Source organism: Acartia tonsa, chromosome 2 (assembly GCF_053477335.1).
Source record: "Acartia tonsa isolate MP-2025a chromosome 2, ASM5347733v1, whole genome shotgun sequence".
NCBI lineage: Eukaryota > Metazoa > Arthropoda > Copepoda > Calanoida > Acartiidae > Acartia > Acartia tonsa.
Window position 1 is genome coordinate 39843641 of NC_137261.1, and position 19126 is coordinate 39862766.

General features: G+C 34.0%; 1 protein-coding gene across 2 annotated transcripts in view; it reads right to left on the bottom strand.

Moving 5' to 3' along the window:
* drongo (Arf GTPase activating protein drongo) overlaps window positions 1–19126 on the bottom strand; it is a 28909-nt gene that overhangs the window by 7534 nt on the left and 2249 nt on the right. The window contains exons 4-12 of one of the 2 annotated variants that reach the window (XM_080150813.1): window positions 10154–10271; window positions 8354–8463; window positions 7941–8027; window positions 6734–6809; window positions 4959–5023; window positions 4512–4583; window positions 4124–4177; window positions 3127–3184; window positions 675–734 (exon numbers count right to left, since the gene is read on the bottom strand). In XM_080150813.1, the coding sequence (XP_080006939.1) occupies window positions 675–734; window positions 3127–3184; window positions 4124–4177; window positions 4512–4583; window positions 4959–5023; window positions 6734–6809; window positions 7941–8027; window positions 8354–8463; window positions 10154–10271 (700 nt within the window). The remainder of the gene's footprint in view (window positions 1–674; window positions 735–3126; window positions 3185–4123; window positions 4178–4511; window positions 4584–4958; window positions 5024–6733; window positions 6810–7940; window positions 8028–8353; window positions 8464–10153; window positions 10272–19126) is intronic. The other variant, XM_080150814.1, reaches the window with a different exon arrangement.

The window sequence follows — 19126 nt, forward strand, 5'->3', positions numbered from 1 at the left end:
TTTCGTTAATTTATCACTATGTTACTTGGTTGAAGCCTTGATTTGTTTAAAGTGTTGACTTCCAGCATAACTAAAACATTTACATCACATTAGTAAATTTAAAAATTTAAGTGCTACGTATGTCCTAAAAATGTGCTTGGTATTTTCTAACCTATTTAAATTAAATTTAGCCTACCAATTTAGAATCCGGAATCCGCTATAAAAAACGGATTCCGGATCCGGATTCGGATTCCGATATTGGCCGAAAATTGGGCGGATTCCGGATCCGGGTTCCCATCACTAGTTGTTACAGCAATTTTCATACCAAGTTTAAAATCAATTAGAATATTCTAACATGCCCAAATTGAGGTCAAGAGGTATCCTTTATGGACTTAGCTATTTGAACCGAGAGTAGTATTTCATAATTGTGCTATACTTACAAATTAGGATATTCTGGAAATATTGGATCATGGAAAGAAAACAAAGTAGCGGGTTTTATCGTATTTTACAGTAGCTCTCCTATTTCCTAACACTGCGGGGCAAACATTTACATAACCTACCCTGACCCAACAAAACCTAACGAAAGCTACTGTGAAAATACGAAGAAACGCGCTACTTCGTTTTCTTTCCATGAACCGGAATATTTGGCGTAAATACTAGTAAATTATGTGCGCTAATAATCTCAAGCATGCATCCCTGCTGTGGTTGTGGGTGTTGTTGTGGCTGTTGTGTAGCTGGAGGTATGTCTGCTGGACCTACAAATATCATGTTATCCTCTACAGGGTACATCAATAATGATGAAAAACAAAAAAACCTTCTGAGCTGTATGTTTAAATTATTTATTATAAAAAGAACCAAAAATTTTTGAGCCAACGAATAAGATAATATAATTTGATTAATATATCATAATTATTTTATTCCAGGGCAATATATTATGCATGGGTTACCCTGCTAAAGATGGGAGGGGAGAATTAAAATATGTGAGAAGGGGGAAAAAACATTTCCCCCATCCTTGGGAAAAAAACTATAAAAATATGTGGGAGGGGTAAAAAAGGAACAAGATCAGGAGTTCTGGAAACATTTTATATTTTTCCCTTGATGAAAAAGCTAGGGGGGGGGGGGGGAATGAAATATTTTACAGCCAGGGGAAAATAATGAAACTTGTGCAGAATATACACCCCTGTTTTATTCACTGAAAGTATGCTTGTTTGATGAAATTAATTAAAATAATTTTGCTTATGCTTCTGCATTATAAAAAAATATTTTTAATAAAGGGAGAGGTCATTTTCTAGTAAATCCCGTAAAGGTGTGTGTTATAAGGCCTAAAAATAGTAGTAGAACGATAAGGTGCTCTAGATATATGTATTCCCTATTGAATAGAACAATAGGGAAATTTTTTTTTTTTTTTTGATAACCGTACCTGGATTATCTAAAAAAAAATATTAAATTTCTATCAAACGCTTTGTTTGGCTCAAACTGACAAAAATTAAAAAAAAATATAATTATAATAATAATGTTTTCTATAGGTACACGGTAAAGGTTAAGAACAATCTATACCATTAAACAAAGGAAGAAGTCATTCTTTACAGGTTGATTTATTATAATTATATTTTTTTTATTTGTGTCAGTTTGAGCCAAACAAAGCGTTTGATAGAAATTTCAAGATATTCCAGGTACGGTTATCAAAAAAAAAAAAAAAAATTTCTTCCCTATTGTTCTATTCAATAGGAAATACAAATATATAGAGCACCTTATCGTTCTACTACTATTTTTAGGCCTTATAACACACACTTTTACGGGATTTACTAGAAAATGACCTCTCCCTTTGTGCGTAATTATAGCATAATGATGAAAAACAGAATTACCCCTTCTTTATAAATTTCTTAATTAAATCTTTTGTATTGTGCAACCAAAACCTGGTGTTTTAATATATATAACAAGGATGGATACGTCCATAGATAATACATATGCTTAGATATATGCATAGATTTAAAGGGATAAGACAATGGCCAATAAATTGATGTTTATCCCAATGATGACTCACAAAATTTTTCCTTCTGGAGATTACAGTTAGTGGTTGAAACGTTTGGACACTCAATCAAAAGTCAATGAAAAAAAATCTTCAAAATTGTTAAGTCAACTTTGGGGACCAGTATAAAAACCAGCCCAATGTCCCCTCCCTCCATGGATTTATGGATTTTTAGTGATATGACCAGGGTTGGCATTATAAAAACCACTTGGTTTAAACCAACAAGTTGGGGATGGTTTTTAAAAAATATTTATACAAAGGCCCATCTTTCCAGTTATATCTTTTTATAATGTAAATAATACAGTAAATAAGTGTCAAAAACCTAAATAATATTTGAAAAATTCACATTCACATTTCATATCACATATCAATCGTATTCATGTAAAATTGAACTTTTAATAAAGCAAAATTTTTAAAATATTGAAAATAATTCTAAATAAAACATCACATTTTATTCTCTGAAAGTATCAGGATGTCTATCCAGCTATACTCGAAATATTTCTCCTTTACAGTTAGGCTTTTTATAGGTCCAGCAAAAGTTTATAACTTTTTTTTTTTTTTGGGGGGGGGGGGGTGTTCTTTACCCTCAAAAAAGAAATCATTCCAAGAAAAAAAACACTTATCCCTCATTTTTAAACTCTTTCTTATTAAAACTAAAATTTAAAGTAAAGGGTTGACTTAACCCACCCATCAAATTGGTTTCCCCAATAATTCTTCAAAATTGTTATCTCTACTCTTTTCCTTGAAATTGGAGTTTATTTCCTCACTCAACTTAATATTGGTTTTCAAGAAATTGAAAATTATTTATTGACTTTTTTTTCAAAATATAAAATTGGATTTTTTTTTGAAACTTAATATTTTTATTTCTATGAATTTCATTCAGAGAATCAAGAAAGCATGCAAAAGAAGTATTATTAGCTATGTATAGCATTTGGATACTTCTGACAAACTCTAATCGGTTGGTAGTGGTACAAACATAAAGTGTCCAAACTTTTGAATCTACAGCAAGACTTTTGTTTATCTCACTTAGAGCTGTGTTATTGACTTATGTCTTATCCCTTAAGATCCCTGCACTCAAATTTATAGATAAACAAGTTATTTTTTCAATAAAATCTTACTTTGAATATTAGCTGACTTGAATAATTCATCCAACTCCTTCAATGCTGAGTATCGATCCTGCAATATAAAAATATGGCTTGCTCTATCTTTTTATATGCAATTTTGAGTAGCGATGCTACTCTATAATTCACAATGTCCGTCCGTCATGAAGTGATGGAAACGTGATTTTCTCGGCTTCTAATCAAGATAGACAGCTGGAATTTTTAGTGAAGATTCCTATGACATATGCCCATCTAATCTATACATTATTTTGTCCATCTGTCTGTTATTTGGGGTGCTAGATGATCGATTCCTAGATTTTCAAGTTTTCGCTATTTTCTCAACTCCTTTGCAAGATAGAGGGCTGAAATTTTCAGGGGTTAATTAATTTTACATTCTACATAATTCCACAAAGTTTTAGTAAGATTTGTCTTTTTATTGGGGTGCTAAATCGATTCCTAGATTTTTAGGTTTTCGTGATTTTTTCTATTCCTAATTAGTAATCAGGATTGACAGCTGAAATTATCAAGGATTGAATATGATCATGTTCTACATATTTCCATCAACTTCATTAAGATTTGTTTATTAATTGCGGTGCTAGATCGATTCCTAGATTTTTAAATTTTCGTGATTTTAAGGGTTGCGTGATTTTCCTATTGACCAAGTTATATGTTTATTGTCAGACACTACTCTATAGAATTTTTTTCTTCCGATTTTCATTCATAATTTTGAGCTTTGCTACTTATGAATGTTGTCATCCTTGTTTCATTATAAAGAACATTAAAAACATGGGTATTGAAGAAGTTCCAAGCCTATTGAACAAAAAAAAAGGAAAAAATAAGTGGTCTTCAGGTGGTGCAATATATTGGGTCGAAGCAAAGGAAGCATAGTAGTGTTGCCGACTAACCGATGCAACAAGAAACCCGCGAATAGCAGCAGTAAATATTTATCAATACTAATGTCTAACTCTAAGCGTAATATTTTGTGAAAAATATCATTATATCATTTTATAATTACCCGATCACTTTGTTGTTTGTTAGCGGCTGCAGCGGGGCCAGATAATTTAGCAGCCTAAATGAGAGCAGTTAGAAGCTAGGACAACATTACTTACCAAGATCGTAAAACCGCCACCAAATAAAATTAATTTCAAGGATAAAGGGGATAAAGCAGAACAAATTAAGTTTTTGTTTAGGTTTAAGGAAAATAAATAAGGATGCAGAATAATTTTTTTTTTAAAGATACATTGTTACTAAAGAAAAATACGGGCAATTCTCAACCCTATGGCCTATCCCTTTTATCCCTGAACTTACCATAAAGCATCGATTCAGCATTTTAAATAGATTGCCAATAAAAATTAAAGCTCCAAAAAGCTAAAGCAGCTGAAAAAAGGCCTTGAGTATCTCACCTCAGCTTGAGTATTTGATGGTTTACTATTGGAACCTGGGGCTAATGGCTGAATTCCACTCCCTAAGCTTCCCTGAAAAGTTATGCCAAGATATTATTTATTTGTAAAAGCAAAATAAAAATCTATAAATACAAATAAATTTAGCTAAAACAAGATTAAATTCTTAGTTTTCTGAGATTAATTTTAAACTTTTTATTCATTTATCCTTTTATAAATTATCCATGAATGGAACAAACGGGATGTTAGTCTGTGTGTGTCTGAGGATCTCGCTAACCACTGAACCGATATGGTTCTCCTTTTCAAGTAGCTTCTTATTGATCGTAGGAAAGTTTTAACCTCCCCAAGTTGCTAGTGTCCAAGCAAATAGTAAAAATCAAGAAAAAAATCACTTAAAAATACTGGAACTGAAAGGATAGAGGAGCTGTGCTATCAAGACTAAAATATAACCTGACTGATTTTCTTGATGGGTGGTAGTGTATCTGATGGAAAGGCTGAAGGATTGGACAGGGGGTCTGAATTATTGTTAGTAGTCACACAAGAGGTAGTAGTTAGTGATACAAAATTATTATTAGCATTATCATCAATCAAAAAACACTCAGGTTTAACATTATTATTTATATCTTTATTATTATTATTGCATAAACGAGCACACTCAATCAAATCTTTAAACAAGGCCTCCCCCATTTTTCTGTATATGTCATTGGGGTCAAGGGGAGGCATTTTAGATAAGGGCACACGGAAAGGGTTAGTTATGGGTGTTAGTGAAGCAATAGGTGTACTAGTAGTAGAAGCTGAAATATAAGAAGATGCATTGGAGCTCTTTTTAGCTGTTAGTGTTGGGTTAGTTTGGGGCATTAGAGGGTGGGGACGGTCTTTGTTTGAGGTGGTTGTCAGGTCTTGCATTGAATAACCTAGGTTATTAGTCATAGGATAACCTTGGGAAAAGTTATTTGTAGAATAACCTTGAAAAGGATTGTTATTATTGTTATTCAAAGCTAAAACACTGTGCGTCTTGCTGCGGGTTAGGCTGTTGAAAGCAAACTGTGTGGCTGGCTGGGTTGTGGGAGACAGTGGATCTGAGGCTAGGCTGGTGTTGCTGAGGTACTGATATATACTGTTGCTGGGGGGCGAGCGTGGCGACGGAAAGGAGTAAGGATTGGTACGGGGAGCAGTTGACTTTTGACTTCCCGCATTTGTAACTGGTGATGGTAATATAGGCGGTGATGTATTTGGCATTGAATTTGAATTTGATTCTGTTGCTGGCGTATTAAGAGCAAGTTGATTTGGTCTGGGAAGGTTTGTGGTCCGAGGAGGTGACGCAAGCTTTGGTATATTAGGCGTAGCTGGAGGCTGAGAAGCAATAGGTGGTAATAACTTAGGTGCAGCTGTTAAAGGTAGTGTTGTACTAGTAATTGGTGGTGATAACTTTGGTGCAGTAGATGAGGGTAAAAATGTAACTGGCGCAGGAAATTCTTCCTGGACTGGCCATAAATCATTTGTTGAACCAAAGGTAATATCAAACTTTGAATTGTTATCAAGTGGCAATGCTTGGTATCTATATGACTTATTATTTGAAGCATTAGTAGATTTTGGTGGGGTAGGTGCTGATGTAAATGGTCTCGACAATGATCCTCCAAATGATTGAGTGCTTGTAGGAGGAAGAAAAGGTTTAGTAATATCATCTCCGTCTGTTTCACTATCATCAAAAGACAACATTGTCAAGGCCTTGCTGCGTCTATTTAAGCTTGGAGTTGTAAAGGAGGAAGCTTGGGAAGAAGGTGGAGGTGGTGGGGGGACAAGAAAACTGGAAAAGCTCTTTTGTTGACTGAGACTAGAGAAGTTGGCAAAGCTTTGACTTTTCATTGGCCGCTGCTTAAAGCTGTCGGCAGCTGTTGATGGCGAGTCTGTGGCAGCATATTGACTGCGACGTTGCAGTGAGGTTGTCATAGAATCTTCAGCAAGATACAAATGGTCAAAATACGAGAGAAAAAAGTACTGTGAGATTTTACAGAAGTAGATAAATGCAAGAAATATTAGGTTTGCTCTTAAATTTTTTTTTCTGAATAAATAAAACTTCAGTATGTACCTAGTTAAAGTTTATATATGATTTGTAAGTAAACCTAAATATTACATATTGCTTCAAAATAATGATAATATTATTGTTCTCGTCATAACTATAAATTTTGTAATTTCAAGTAATAAAAAATAAAACTTAGATTTACCTGATGGCAAGCTGTCGAATGCTGCCGTGTCAAAGTTAGCAAAGTCGGCGAAGGCTTCTGATGAATTCTGAGTGTTCTACAAACAAACAAAAAGAAAATTAAAGTCTTTCTTAGTTACAAAGAGAGGGGGCAGCGTTGTTATATCGGGCGGGCGCTTTGGGCGGGCGGTTTTGGGCTGCCCTTTATCGGGTCGTTATGGGCAGATTTGGGCACCCCCCGTTTTAGGGGGTGAGAAAAAGGCGAGGGGATAAAAAGAGAGGGGGACGGGACTATTTTTTGGGTGATATTCAGGGTTGTCAAATTTGTCGGTCCTTTTTGGGCAGATATAGGCACCCCCAGTTTTAGGGGGTGATAAAAAGGGGGTGGTATAAAAGAGGGGGGGGGCCTATTTTTTGGGTGATATTAACTATTATATAAATTAATAAGCTTTTTTTGTATCTAGAGAAGGATTTCGCTAACCACTGAACCGATATGGTTCTACTTTCCAGAGGAGCTTTTATAGGTCCTGAGATGGTTTTAGGCTATTCTATCCTAATTGTAAGTCTCGGTATGGTTTTAGGCTATTTTATATCCTTTTTGCGACATTTGCCTTAAAAGGGTGCCCAAAACCCTTTTGGTCAATTGGGCGGCCCGTTATTGAAAAAATGCCCAATATGACAACCCTGGGAGGGGGTGAGGGAGTTTGTACACCTTTTTTTTATTTGGCGGTTTGGTTTGGCCAAACAAAAAATCAAAGTTTTGCAGTTAGATTATTTATACCCATAGCAAAGAGTTTCAGAGCTCAATCTTGTAGTGGGGCCTTAGAGCTCACTGTTTACGTGAAAGTGTCAAACTCCCCCCCACCCTATTTTTTTGGGTGAGTAAATATATTATTTAGGCATCAATGCCAAACAAGCTTTAGTTGTATTTAACCCATCTCATTTTAGCCTTCTACAGTCTTACTGTTTAGGTTCCATTCATTAGGTTGCATAAAAGTAGAACATCTGCCATATTCATGCCAGGATTAGGTAATAATTATTAGGAATACTGGCCATCCGGCGCTAAATCATTTATCTGATGTCAGGCCTCCTTTCCTTTACATTCTATGTTAGTGTTTCATTCCTATACATGAGAACACTAGTCAACACAACAACAACAAAAAAACTACAACTAACAAATGAATGTAACTTTAAGAGAAGCTGTGCTTCTAAGAAATATTGAGGTGTACCTGAAGTGTAGAAGGTATTGTCTGTGGTGGTTGCTGGAAAGCTGGAGGAAGTGGCTGGGCAGGTCTGGCTGGAGGTAACATCTTATCCTGGTAAACACCAAGGTGAAAAATCGTAAAATTAGGTTGTTTAAAAAAATAATCCAAACAATTGAAAAATTTGAAAAAAGAAGTTAGCAGATTTCTTCTATGGAAATTGAATAACATATACTTCTCCTCGCCACCTTTTAGTCCTCATCTTGCATTAAATCGTTATACTGGATGAAGTATTTCTTATAAGTAATATCATTTCAACACATAGTAACTTTTGTCGCAAGACAGTTATGTCTAGCAAGCCTTTCTTTCATGTTATTAAATAGTTATATGTTGCGCCTGTTATGGATTAAATGTGTGATGCTCTTGACAGGTTGACCCACCTGTGGCCTTGGAACGGCTGCAGGAACCGTGGAGCGGGGAATAACAGAGGAAGAAACAGAGATATGGCCAGCACCTCCATGATGGGTCATATGCGCTTTAATTGTAGATCCTAAATAAAATATATATTCAATTTTCTTACAAAAAAGTAAAAGGATGACTATCCACAGTTATGGAATCTCGACCACAAAGATTTTTTTATCCAATCTTGACAAGTGAGGTATTTTTGGAAAGAGGAATATACATAGAAAACGCCTATGTAAATTAGAAAATCCGCAGAAATCATATTTGCAAGTTATTTGCAAAAATCTGCAATGTTAATTTGCAAAATTAATTTCTTGCCTTAAATGACTTATATATAAATAAATCTTTTATGAAATATGTTTATCTATAAGTTTAGAACATACTTAAGGCAAAAAAAATTTCTTTTGTGTTACTTTTTTCACCCTATATATGAAAAAAGCAGTTTCTCACAATTTATGATAAAAAAGGTATAGGAACAAAAAAATATGTTTTTTCTTGATGTAAACAAAATAATTGGCATAAAATCTATCATCCTAAATGTAAAAATCAGATATAGAATCCTTTTTAGAGGAAATATAGTGCAAAAAGTAACCAAGACATTTTTGCAAAGTATGAAAATTTAAAGAAACTAGTTCTTTTTAATTTTGATATACATATCAGATAAATGGATATGAAATTAGTGATCAAAAACTATAAAATAAGTTATAACTTTTTTCAACCCTATCATTGATTAAAATGCACTTTTAGGTTTACTCATTACCAAAGTTGCACATAAAAACTCTTTTTATTAAGTTATTAAACAAAATAAATTCAAATCAACAATTAGGCGTTTTTATGATGCAGTAGACCATTACATAGTTGTTTTTTGGCATTTATTTTGTTTAATTACATCATAAAAAGAGGTTTTATGCACTACTTCGGTAATTCTTAAACCTATAAGTGCAATTTAATCAATGACTGTGTTGAAAAAACTTATAACATGTTTTATAGTTTTTGATCACTAATTTTATATACATTTATCTGATATGTATATCAAAAGCAAAAAGAACTATTTTCTTTAGATTTTCATACTTTGCAAAAATGTCTTCGTTACTTTTTGCACTATATTTCCTCTAAAAAGGATTCTATATCTGATTTTTACATTTAGGATGATAGATTTTATGCCAATTATTGTGTTTACATCAAGAAAAAACATATTTTTTGTTCCTATACCTTTTTTTATCATAAAATGTGAGAAACTGCTTTTTTCATATATAGGGTGAAAAAAGTAACACTAAAGAAATTTTTTTTGCCTTAATTATGTTCTAAACTTATAGATAAACATGTTTCATAAAAAGATTTTTTCTAAATCTGTCATTTAAGGCATAAAATTAATTTTGCAAATTAACATTGCAGATTTTTGCAAATATCTTGCAAATATGATTTCTGCGGATTTTCTAATTTACGTAGGTGTTTTCTATATATATTCCTCTTTCCAAAAATACCTTACTTGTCAAGATTGGATAAAAAAATCTTTGTGGTCAAGATTCCATACCTGTGTATCAGTGCAGTGTGTGTGTTTGGCAAAGGATCTCGCTATCCACTTAACCGATATGTTTCTACTTTACAGTGAAGCATTATATATGTTTAGGAACGGTGTACCTCCACCCTCCTAAGAGAAATAACCCTAGGGGCCCAAAATAAATTATATAGTTTACTTTGTCTTTTTAAACCAAAAGTCGCACTTCCGTCTATTACCTTTTGTAAATTAAGATCGATAATTGATGTTAAATACCTACCTATTAAACTAGATAAAGGTTTATTGTCTTGTGAAGAATTGGAACTAAGACTTGAAATAGAAGGAGAGGATCTTGCCGCTCTTTCTGCCGCCTCGGAATAGTACCTTCGCTTCTCATACTGAAATATCAAAGGCTTTTGAAAAGGAAACAGCAAAAACTAAAGCCTCAGTTTTGTGAATTAGGAGTAATAAAAATAATAGGTACGGTGGGGGGGGGGGGGGGGGGGGGTAGATATACCACACTTTTCTGGGATCTTGCTGAGTCAAGTATCAACTGTTGGGAATATCAAAGGATGACTCCATGCAAAATTTGAGCCGGATCCGGCCAAAACCGGCCGTGAATTTTATGAAAAACCGGTTTTTTCCGGTTTTTAGGGGGTATCTGTAAATCGATTCAGCTGGAGCAAAACCGGTTGGAGGTACAAAAAATTTTACTTCACATGAAATTTAGCCAATGCACATTGGGGCATATCAGACAAAAAGGGGATTTAATTATTTAGAGCCCGAATTTCTTGTTCAAAATGTCAAATTAGAATGTTTGAGGTCAGGGAATGCATTTCTTAACTTATCAGAGTAGTATGAAAATTTTTCAGTAGCGCAGCTACTCTATCACTAGCTTTTTGGGCCCTTTAAAGTGTATCTATGTCAATTGTAGTCTGATTTTAGTGTTGAAAGTGTCAAATTAGGGGTTGTTGGGGCCTGGGAATTCATTTCGGTAGAAGGGGAGGGGATGGTGTAAAGGGGGTGGATGGGAAATCCTTATTTTAGTCAGCTACAAGTTTGTTCAGTGATGATAAATCCATTATAAATGTAGGCATGATTGACATCAATTTTTATAAACTAATATCTATATTTATAATGAAATTATGATTCTTGTTTACTGTTTATCTGTATATTAACCCTTAACAGTTAGGGGGAGGGGGTCATTTCCCAACCCTCATCCCCTTTGTTTTTTCTATCATATTTTCTGTGTGTGAAAGATAGAGGGCTATAAATGAGTGACTTCTTAACTATGGCTATGCCACATAACTGAGAGTTGGAATTTTTTGAATATCTCCAGCCTGGCGGGCACTGCATGCCAGCAAACCTGACAGGTTCATCCAGATAAAAAGCAAAACATTTTTTCTGACTTAAACAAAGCCTTTTATCTTACTAAAATATCATCTAGTAGTAAACCCTTATGTAAAATATAGGTATTCAAGTCAATTTTAGGTTCCAGGTATGATCTTGAAGGTCCTGATCCTCCAGGTCTCTAGAAATCTTTAAAAGCCTCCTGTGACCGCAATTTTTTACTTCAAATTTTAAATTTAAGCTTTTCTTGTATGTCTACATAACGTATTAAAATTTCCTAAAGATCCGCCGTCGTTTTCCCCCCACCCGCCGACTGTGGCGGCTGGCAGCTGCCAAGTACAGCTGCAGCCGCCAAAATTTATGTTTTGAGATTTATAATATAAAATTTACATAAAGATAAACATTTTCTGAAAAAATTGTATTTGTAGCTTCAAAAAAAGAAAATAACAGCTTTTTGAAATTTTTAAGTAAAAAAGGACCTAAAAACAAAGGTTGTTGAATAAAAGAGCGAAGTAAGCGAAAATTGACTTTGAATCACTTGTAGTCGGAAATTCATTATCAATCAGGGGACCTGCAAAAAGAACCCCCTCCCCCCCGACCGATAAATGTGCGACAAGGGGCCCAACTGTTAAGGGTTAATTAACAAACAGGGATCTAAGGGACAAAACAATGACTGATTAATATATGTATCATTGTATATTGTATATACCTACTACATAATATTGATACATCAAATTATATTACGAAATTGATTACTGTAGATGACAATTAGTGATTAAAATATTTCAACACTCTACTTAATGAACCAAGCAATAAAAAATCAATAAAACTTCCTAAAGTTTTTAGGCCAAAAAATATAAAAATTTTATTTTAAAACTTTGGGGACTAGTGTAATAAACAGCCCAATGTCCCCTCCCTTCCTAAATAAAACTGCAGATTTTAAAATGAAGACCAAGTAATTACATAATTTAAAAACAAAGCATTACCAATAGACAGACACATAACACTTGCTAATTCCAATTTCAATTAATTATAAGAGCACCACGTTATTTGGATATTAACTTAACCTTTGGGACATTTGGCTGTTTATAACACTAGTCGCCAAAGATTTACAGTTGTGTGTTAAAATGTTTTGAGTACTAATTTTTATCTATACAAGAGGTAATTTTGTGTTTTATAATTGGGAATGTACATCAATTATATTGACCTTTGTCTTATCCCTTTAGATCATTGATAATGGTAATAATCCTTAGAAACAATTATTTAGTTACATTAAAACTTTGAACATAAAGAGCCCCTCCCCACCATTTAGTGCAATATCTATCATCTATCCATCTATCTAGTGTGGTAAATTGCAAAATCCATCTATCTATCAATCTATCTATCCATCTATCTATTCATTTATATATCCATCTATTTATCCATCTATAAACCCATCTATCTATCTATCCATCTATCCATCATCCAACTATCTATCTATCTCAACCTCTAAGGAAAACAATAAGGATGATACAATTCATAAGTAACGAAGCACAAAAAATCTACTGTGATAAATTGCGAATATGGTCAATTAAAGAGCAAATGCCTAAATTTAATAGTAAATTACATACTGAATAGCTTTTATAGTGTTTCCAATTTATCTAAACACTCTAAAATAATAGACATAATATACGTGGATATTATAACTGGGTAAATTTTGTTGTCAATTTAGGTTGCTAATTTAGTCCTCATTTATTGGTCAGTTCTTACGTCCAGTATGAGGGGAGGGGATATCGTTATATTAGCATGCTGGAAAGACCATTTCATTTTAGTTGGAGAAAATATGGTGCAACATGCAAGTAATTATATATCCCTTATTAAGATTCTAATTTCGGGTTGTTACAATATTGACAGGAAGTATTATCTAATAAATTAGCGCAGCAATATCAAACTTGAAAAAACCCATATATTTTAGAGGTAAAATAAAGCAGGGATTTAATGAAATAAAATAACTATGTTATTAAATTTTGACTTTAAAAGCGCCTTTAAAAGCATTTTCTTACAAAGTTTTTGTGCACCCACCTTCAGAAAACAGGCAAAAAACCCCTACGGGGGCGCGGGGGGGTAAATGAAACCAGTACTGGCGATTATAATATGTCTTTTGGTAATCAAATATCGCTTTTTTAGCCGGTGGCACCCGGTGAAAACATGTTTCCTGATACTGTCTACTTAAATGTTGATTTTAAAACAAACAAAAAATAACTAAAATCTTGACTTCAACTAGAATTATTTAGGACTAATATCTTCAATTCATAGAGAAAATAATAAAAGAGAGAAATCGAGGTATTTGAAGGACTAAAATAGGCAGTGGGCCTAGAGGCCTATATTGAGCAATTGCCGCGCTGAATTTTTAATGTTATTCCACCACTTTTCAAAATGGGAATATCTTAAAATTAAACATAATTTCAAGACGATTATAGTTGCTGTTTGAAGCATAAATCTAATTTTTAAGGGATGATATAGAAATATTTTGAATTATCATCCATTCTGATGAAACCTAATGAAAGAATATAAAATTATCATTATTAATTTTTCATGACTTTGCTACTGACTTTAATCATAACACTCATTATCAGCTTATAAGATTTATATTGCAGTCTATCTAACTTATATTTTTTAATAAATAAACGTTTTTACAAATGTAATATGAACATTTGATTGTAAATTATAATAATCAGTTTTTCAGTGCCATCTAGCTTTGGATATAGAACTAGAATATCAAAGCGTTCATCAATTTTTATTTTGCCTGTATTTTTCTTGTTTTGGATTTTTGTCACTAAAGGGCCAAACCCTGAGGGGTAAATAACATCACTTGAAAATGTTAAAAATATTGTAAAAACGAGTATTGTCTGAGAAAGAACATAGATAGCATTACAGATTATTCACTTATTTAGATTATTCAGTTATGAAATTTTTTATTTAATATTTAGCCTTAGTTTTAATGTATGTCTTTGAAGTAGACAACTAGCGAACCTGGTGGCTGAGAGCTAAACTATTAATTTTTTATTAGTAAACATTTAAAAGTTTTATCATGTTAATCAGATTTAAATATTACATTTAGGCTAATTTGAAAAAAAATAAATTTTTGATCATAAAAGGTGAACCCTCCTATTTTTAAACTAGGCGAAACATACTTTTCTGCTGCACTAAGACCGTCCGCGGCTGTTTGTTTTTTAAGATTCTAAATCAAATTGTATTTTAAATATTTTCTTTAATTTTTTTTAAAACATAATAAATTACAGAAAAATAATAATAATTAATAAGATAAAAATTTTTTTATTTTTTTTTACATATATAGAATAGGTTATGATTAAGATGCAAAAAGCCGCGGACGGTTTAGATAAATAGCAGACAAATTATTTTAGTAGGGGGGAAGTAATATTTTACAATGAAATTGGGGTGAGTATTCATCCTCTTATCCTTTTTCCTTATGCTTCAATTTGTGCTTTTTTCTTTTATATTCTCAATATACATGTAATGCATGACTCAACAAAAGTTATTTTGTCTAATTACGTTAATTCTAAGAGATTTTATAATACTTTTAAAATTGTTGGTGAAACACACAAAATATGCCTTTTTCTGTAAGAATTTTTTTTGCATTTCTTAACTTCCAGGCATTAGAAAGCTTACTTAAAAAGCGTAATTTTACGATTCCTTTGAAATCTGATGTAATATGGATATAATAATACTCATAGAATGATTAAAACTTGATTTGGGGGTGGTGAATAAAATCCCCTGGTTGCCCGTATTTGCAATGCAATTGCCTACAAAAATGTACTTCATCATCAACTTGATTGGACAACTCTTTCCCCTCCTAAATGTCCATTAAAACCTCGGAAACGGCAAAAATCGCCAAAAATCACGCCTTCGGCGGCAAATAACAGCTAAACGGTCAGCCGGAGGCGAATGAAACATAAATAAAGAAATGTCTGCCTCAAAAAGTTGTTCAACATCAAAGAGATGCTTGAAGTCTCTAAAACGACTCCTTCCCCTCCTTTAAGGGGAAAAACTGAAAAAACGTGATTTTCAAAAGTATGCCCACTTCGTGGGTGTGGGGGGCACTGAACCCGTCACCCCAGGGTCACCAAATATAAAGTCTAGGCGGCCCACAATACTGAATTTTCACCAAGTGAAAGTCTTGTGTCATTATCTCTTTAGAGAAAAAAGTTATTAATTAATTTAAATTTCAAATTGTGATTTTTTAATGGATTTCTTTGATGAAATGACAGGCCGGTCAATTTTTAGGCCATTTTTTGCGGTTTTTAGGCCGTCACGCCCAAACGGTTTGAGATAATCTCACGGGACCTTTTGCCCAACCTAAGTCTGGTTATTTGTGAGGTCTAGGAAAAAAAAACAGACTTACGCAAAAGATTATAATTATAATCTTTACACAGAAAAATGGCACGAGGTGAGGGTTTGAGGGGGCAAAATGAGCCGACCAGCGATTTTTGACGGCGCGCAGCGACGTCGTGCTTCATCCAATCCGGGATTTTTTTTTCTTAGACCTTACTAATAACCAGGCTTAGGTCGGGCAAAAGGTCCCGTGAGATTATCTCAAACCGTTTGGGCGTGGCGGGCCGAAAACAGCAAAAAATGGCCTAAAAATTGACCAGCCTGTCATTTCATCAAAGAAATCCATCAAAAAATCACAATTTGAAATTTAAATTAAGGGGGGGGGAAGTTTTGCCACTTTCGCTTACTCCGTGATTATTGGGCTAGGTATTTAAGTTAGACTATAGGTTATTTGGGATAAAAGTTTACTTTTGGGTAGTAGCTCACGTATTTTTAATCATTTTTTGGATAACCCCACCCCCTAGCCCCCCGGGGCTCAAAAACCCCCTAAAAATGAACCTAACCTTAATTTTCTCAGGAACAATTTGACCAATAGAGATGATTTTTTAAACTTAAGCTTTTATGCTTATAAACTAACTTTTAGTTAAGAAGTCACCCCCCTGCCGCCAACCCCTAGCCCTCCGGGGCACCAAAAAAACCCTAAAAATAAACCTAACCTTAATTTTCTCAGGAAACATTTGACCAATAGAGATGATTTTTTAAACTTAAGCTTTTATGCTTATAAACTAACTTTTAGTTAAGAAGTCACCCCCCTGCCGCCAACCCCTAGCCCTCCGGGGCACCAAAAAAACCCTAAAAATAAACCTTACCTTAATTTTCTCAGGAAACATTTGACCAATAGAGATGATTTTTTAAACTTAAGCTTTTATGCTTATAAACTAACTTTTAGTTTAGAAGTCACCCCCCTGCCGCCAACCCCTAGCCCTCCGGGGCTCCAAAAAAACCCTAAAAATGAACCTAACCTTAATTTTCTCAGGAAACATTTGACCAATAGAGATGATTTTTTAAACTTAAGCTTTTATGCTTATAAACTAACTTTTAGTTTAGAAGTTTCCCCCCTGCCGCCAACCCCTAGTCCTCCGGGGCTCCAAAAAAACCCTAAAAATGAACCTAACCTTAATTTTCTCAGGAACCATTTGACTAATAGACATGATTTTCAAAACTTAGGCTTTTATGCTTATAAACTAACTTCTAGTTTAGAAGTCATCCCCCTGCCGCAAACCCCTAGCCCTCCGGTGCTCCAAAAAACCCCTTAAAAATGAACCTAACCTTAATTTTCTCAGGAACCACTTGACTAATAGAGATGATTTCTTAAACTTAGGCTTTTATGGTTATAAACTAACTTTAAGTTTAAAAGTCCCCCCTGCTGCCAACATCTAGCCCCCCGGGGCTCAAAAAAAACCCTAAAATGAACCTAACCTTAATTAAAATTTCTTATTTGAAGAGTTAGAGGTACACTTATTAAACAAAACATGCATCTTTTTGGATGTTATTGACATATCTGCTTAAAAAATGAGAATTGGCCTCTAGGTTCATGTGCTGCAGGCCTCCAGGTCCACTCTGGAGACAGGTAAAAATTAAAACTTCTTATTTGAAGAGTTAGAGGTACACTTATTAAACCAAATATACATCTTTTTGAATGTTATAGACATATCTGCTGAAAAATGAGAATTGGCCTCTAGGTTCAGGTGCTGCAGGCCTCCAGGTCCACTCTGGAGACAGGTAAAAATTAAAATTTCTTATTTGAAGAGTTAAAGGTACACTTATAAAAACAAATATGCTACTTTTTGGATTTTATTGACATATCTGCTGAAAAAATGAGAATCGGCATCCAGGTTCAGGTGCTGCAGGCCTCCAGGTCCACTCTCGACAGGTGAAAATTAAAATTTCTTATTTGATGAGTTAGAGGTACACTTATTTTACCAATTATGCTTCTTTTTGGATGTTATTGACATATCTGCTGGAAAAATTGAAATCGGCCTCCAGGTTCGGGTCCTACAATCCTCCAGGTGGACACTGGATAGGTAAAAATAAAATTTCTTATTTGGCGAGTTAGAGGTTAACTTATAAAACAATCTATGCATTGTTTTTGATGTTAATAACATACTTGAAGATAAAATTTAAATCGGCCTCCAAGTTCAGGTGCTGCAGGCCTCCAGTTCAACTCTAGACATGAAAAAATTTAAATTCTTAATTTAAGAGTTAGAGGTCAATTCACAAGAAAATAAGCATCTTGTTGGATAATATTACCATATTTAAAGAAAAAAATAAAATCGGCCTCCAGGTACTGCAGGCTTCCAGATGGCTTTCAGGGGATATTTTCAGATATTTTCGCTGTTTTTTTTAGACATGTTAGGTATCATATTCATTGATACTTTTTGATATGGACACTTTTACCTGCGTCTTGGTGACCGCTGGTTGCAGCTGGCCAGGTGAATATCTAAACTTGGAGCCAATTTAATATTTTACTCCAGAAATAGTAATAACAGCCAAAAGATCCATATTCTGTTTTATAAGTTGACCTCTAACTCTTCAAATAAGAAATTTCAATTTTTACCTGTCCAGAATAGACCTGGAGGCCTGCAGCACCTGAAACTGGGAGCCGATTTTGAATTTTTCAGCAGTTTTGTCAATAACATCCAAAAGGATGCATATTTGGTTTTTATAAGTGTACCTCTAACTCTTCAAATAAGAAATTTTAATTTTTACCTGTCTCCAGAGTGGACCTGGAGGCCTGCAGCACCTAAACCTGGAGGCTGATTCTAATTTTTTCTGCAAATATGTCAATAACATTCAAAAACAAGCATATTTGGTTTAATAAGTGTACCTCTAACTCTTCAAATAAGAAATTTCAATTTGTCTCCAGACCGGACCTGGAGGCCTGCTGCACCTGAACCTGGAGGCCAATTCTAATTTTTTCAGCAGATATGTCAATAACATCAAAAAAGAAGCATATTTGGTTTAATAAGTGTACCTCTAACTCTTCAAATAAGAAATTTTAATTTTTACCTGTCTCCAGAGTGGACCTGGAGGCCTGCAGCACCTGAACCTGGAGGCTGATTCTAATTTTTTCTGCAAATATGTCAATAACGTTCAAAAGAAGCATATTTGGTTTAATAAGTGTACCTCTAACTCTTCAAATAAGAAATTTTAATTTTACCTGTCTCCAGAGTGGACCTGGAGGCCTGCAGCACCTGAACCTGGAGGCTGATTCTAATTTTTTCAGCAAATATGTCAATAACATCCAAAAAATAAGCATATTTGGTTTAATAAATGTAAATCTAACTCTTCAAATAAGAAATTTTAATTAAGGTTAGGTTCATTTTTAGGGTTTTTTTAGCCCCGGGGGGCTAAGGGTTGGCACAAGGGGGGTTGACTTCTAAACTTAAAGTTAGTTTATAACCATAAAAGCTTAAGTTTAAGAAATCATCTCTATTGGTCAAATGGTTCCTGAGAAAATTAAGGTTAGGTTCATATTTAGGGTTTTTTGGAGCCTCTGAGGGCTAGGGGT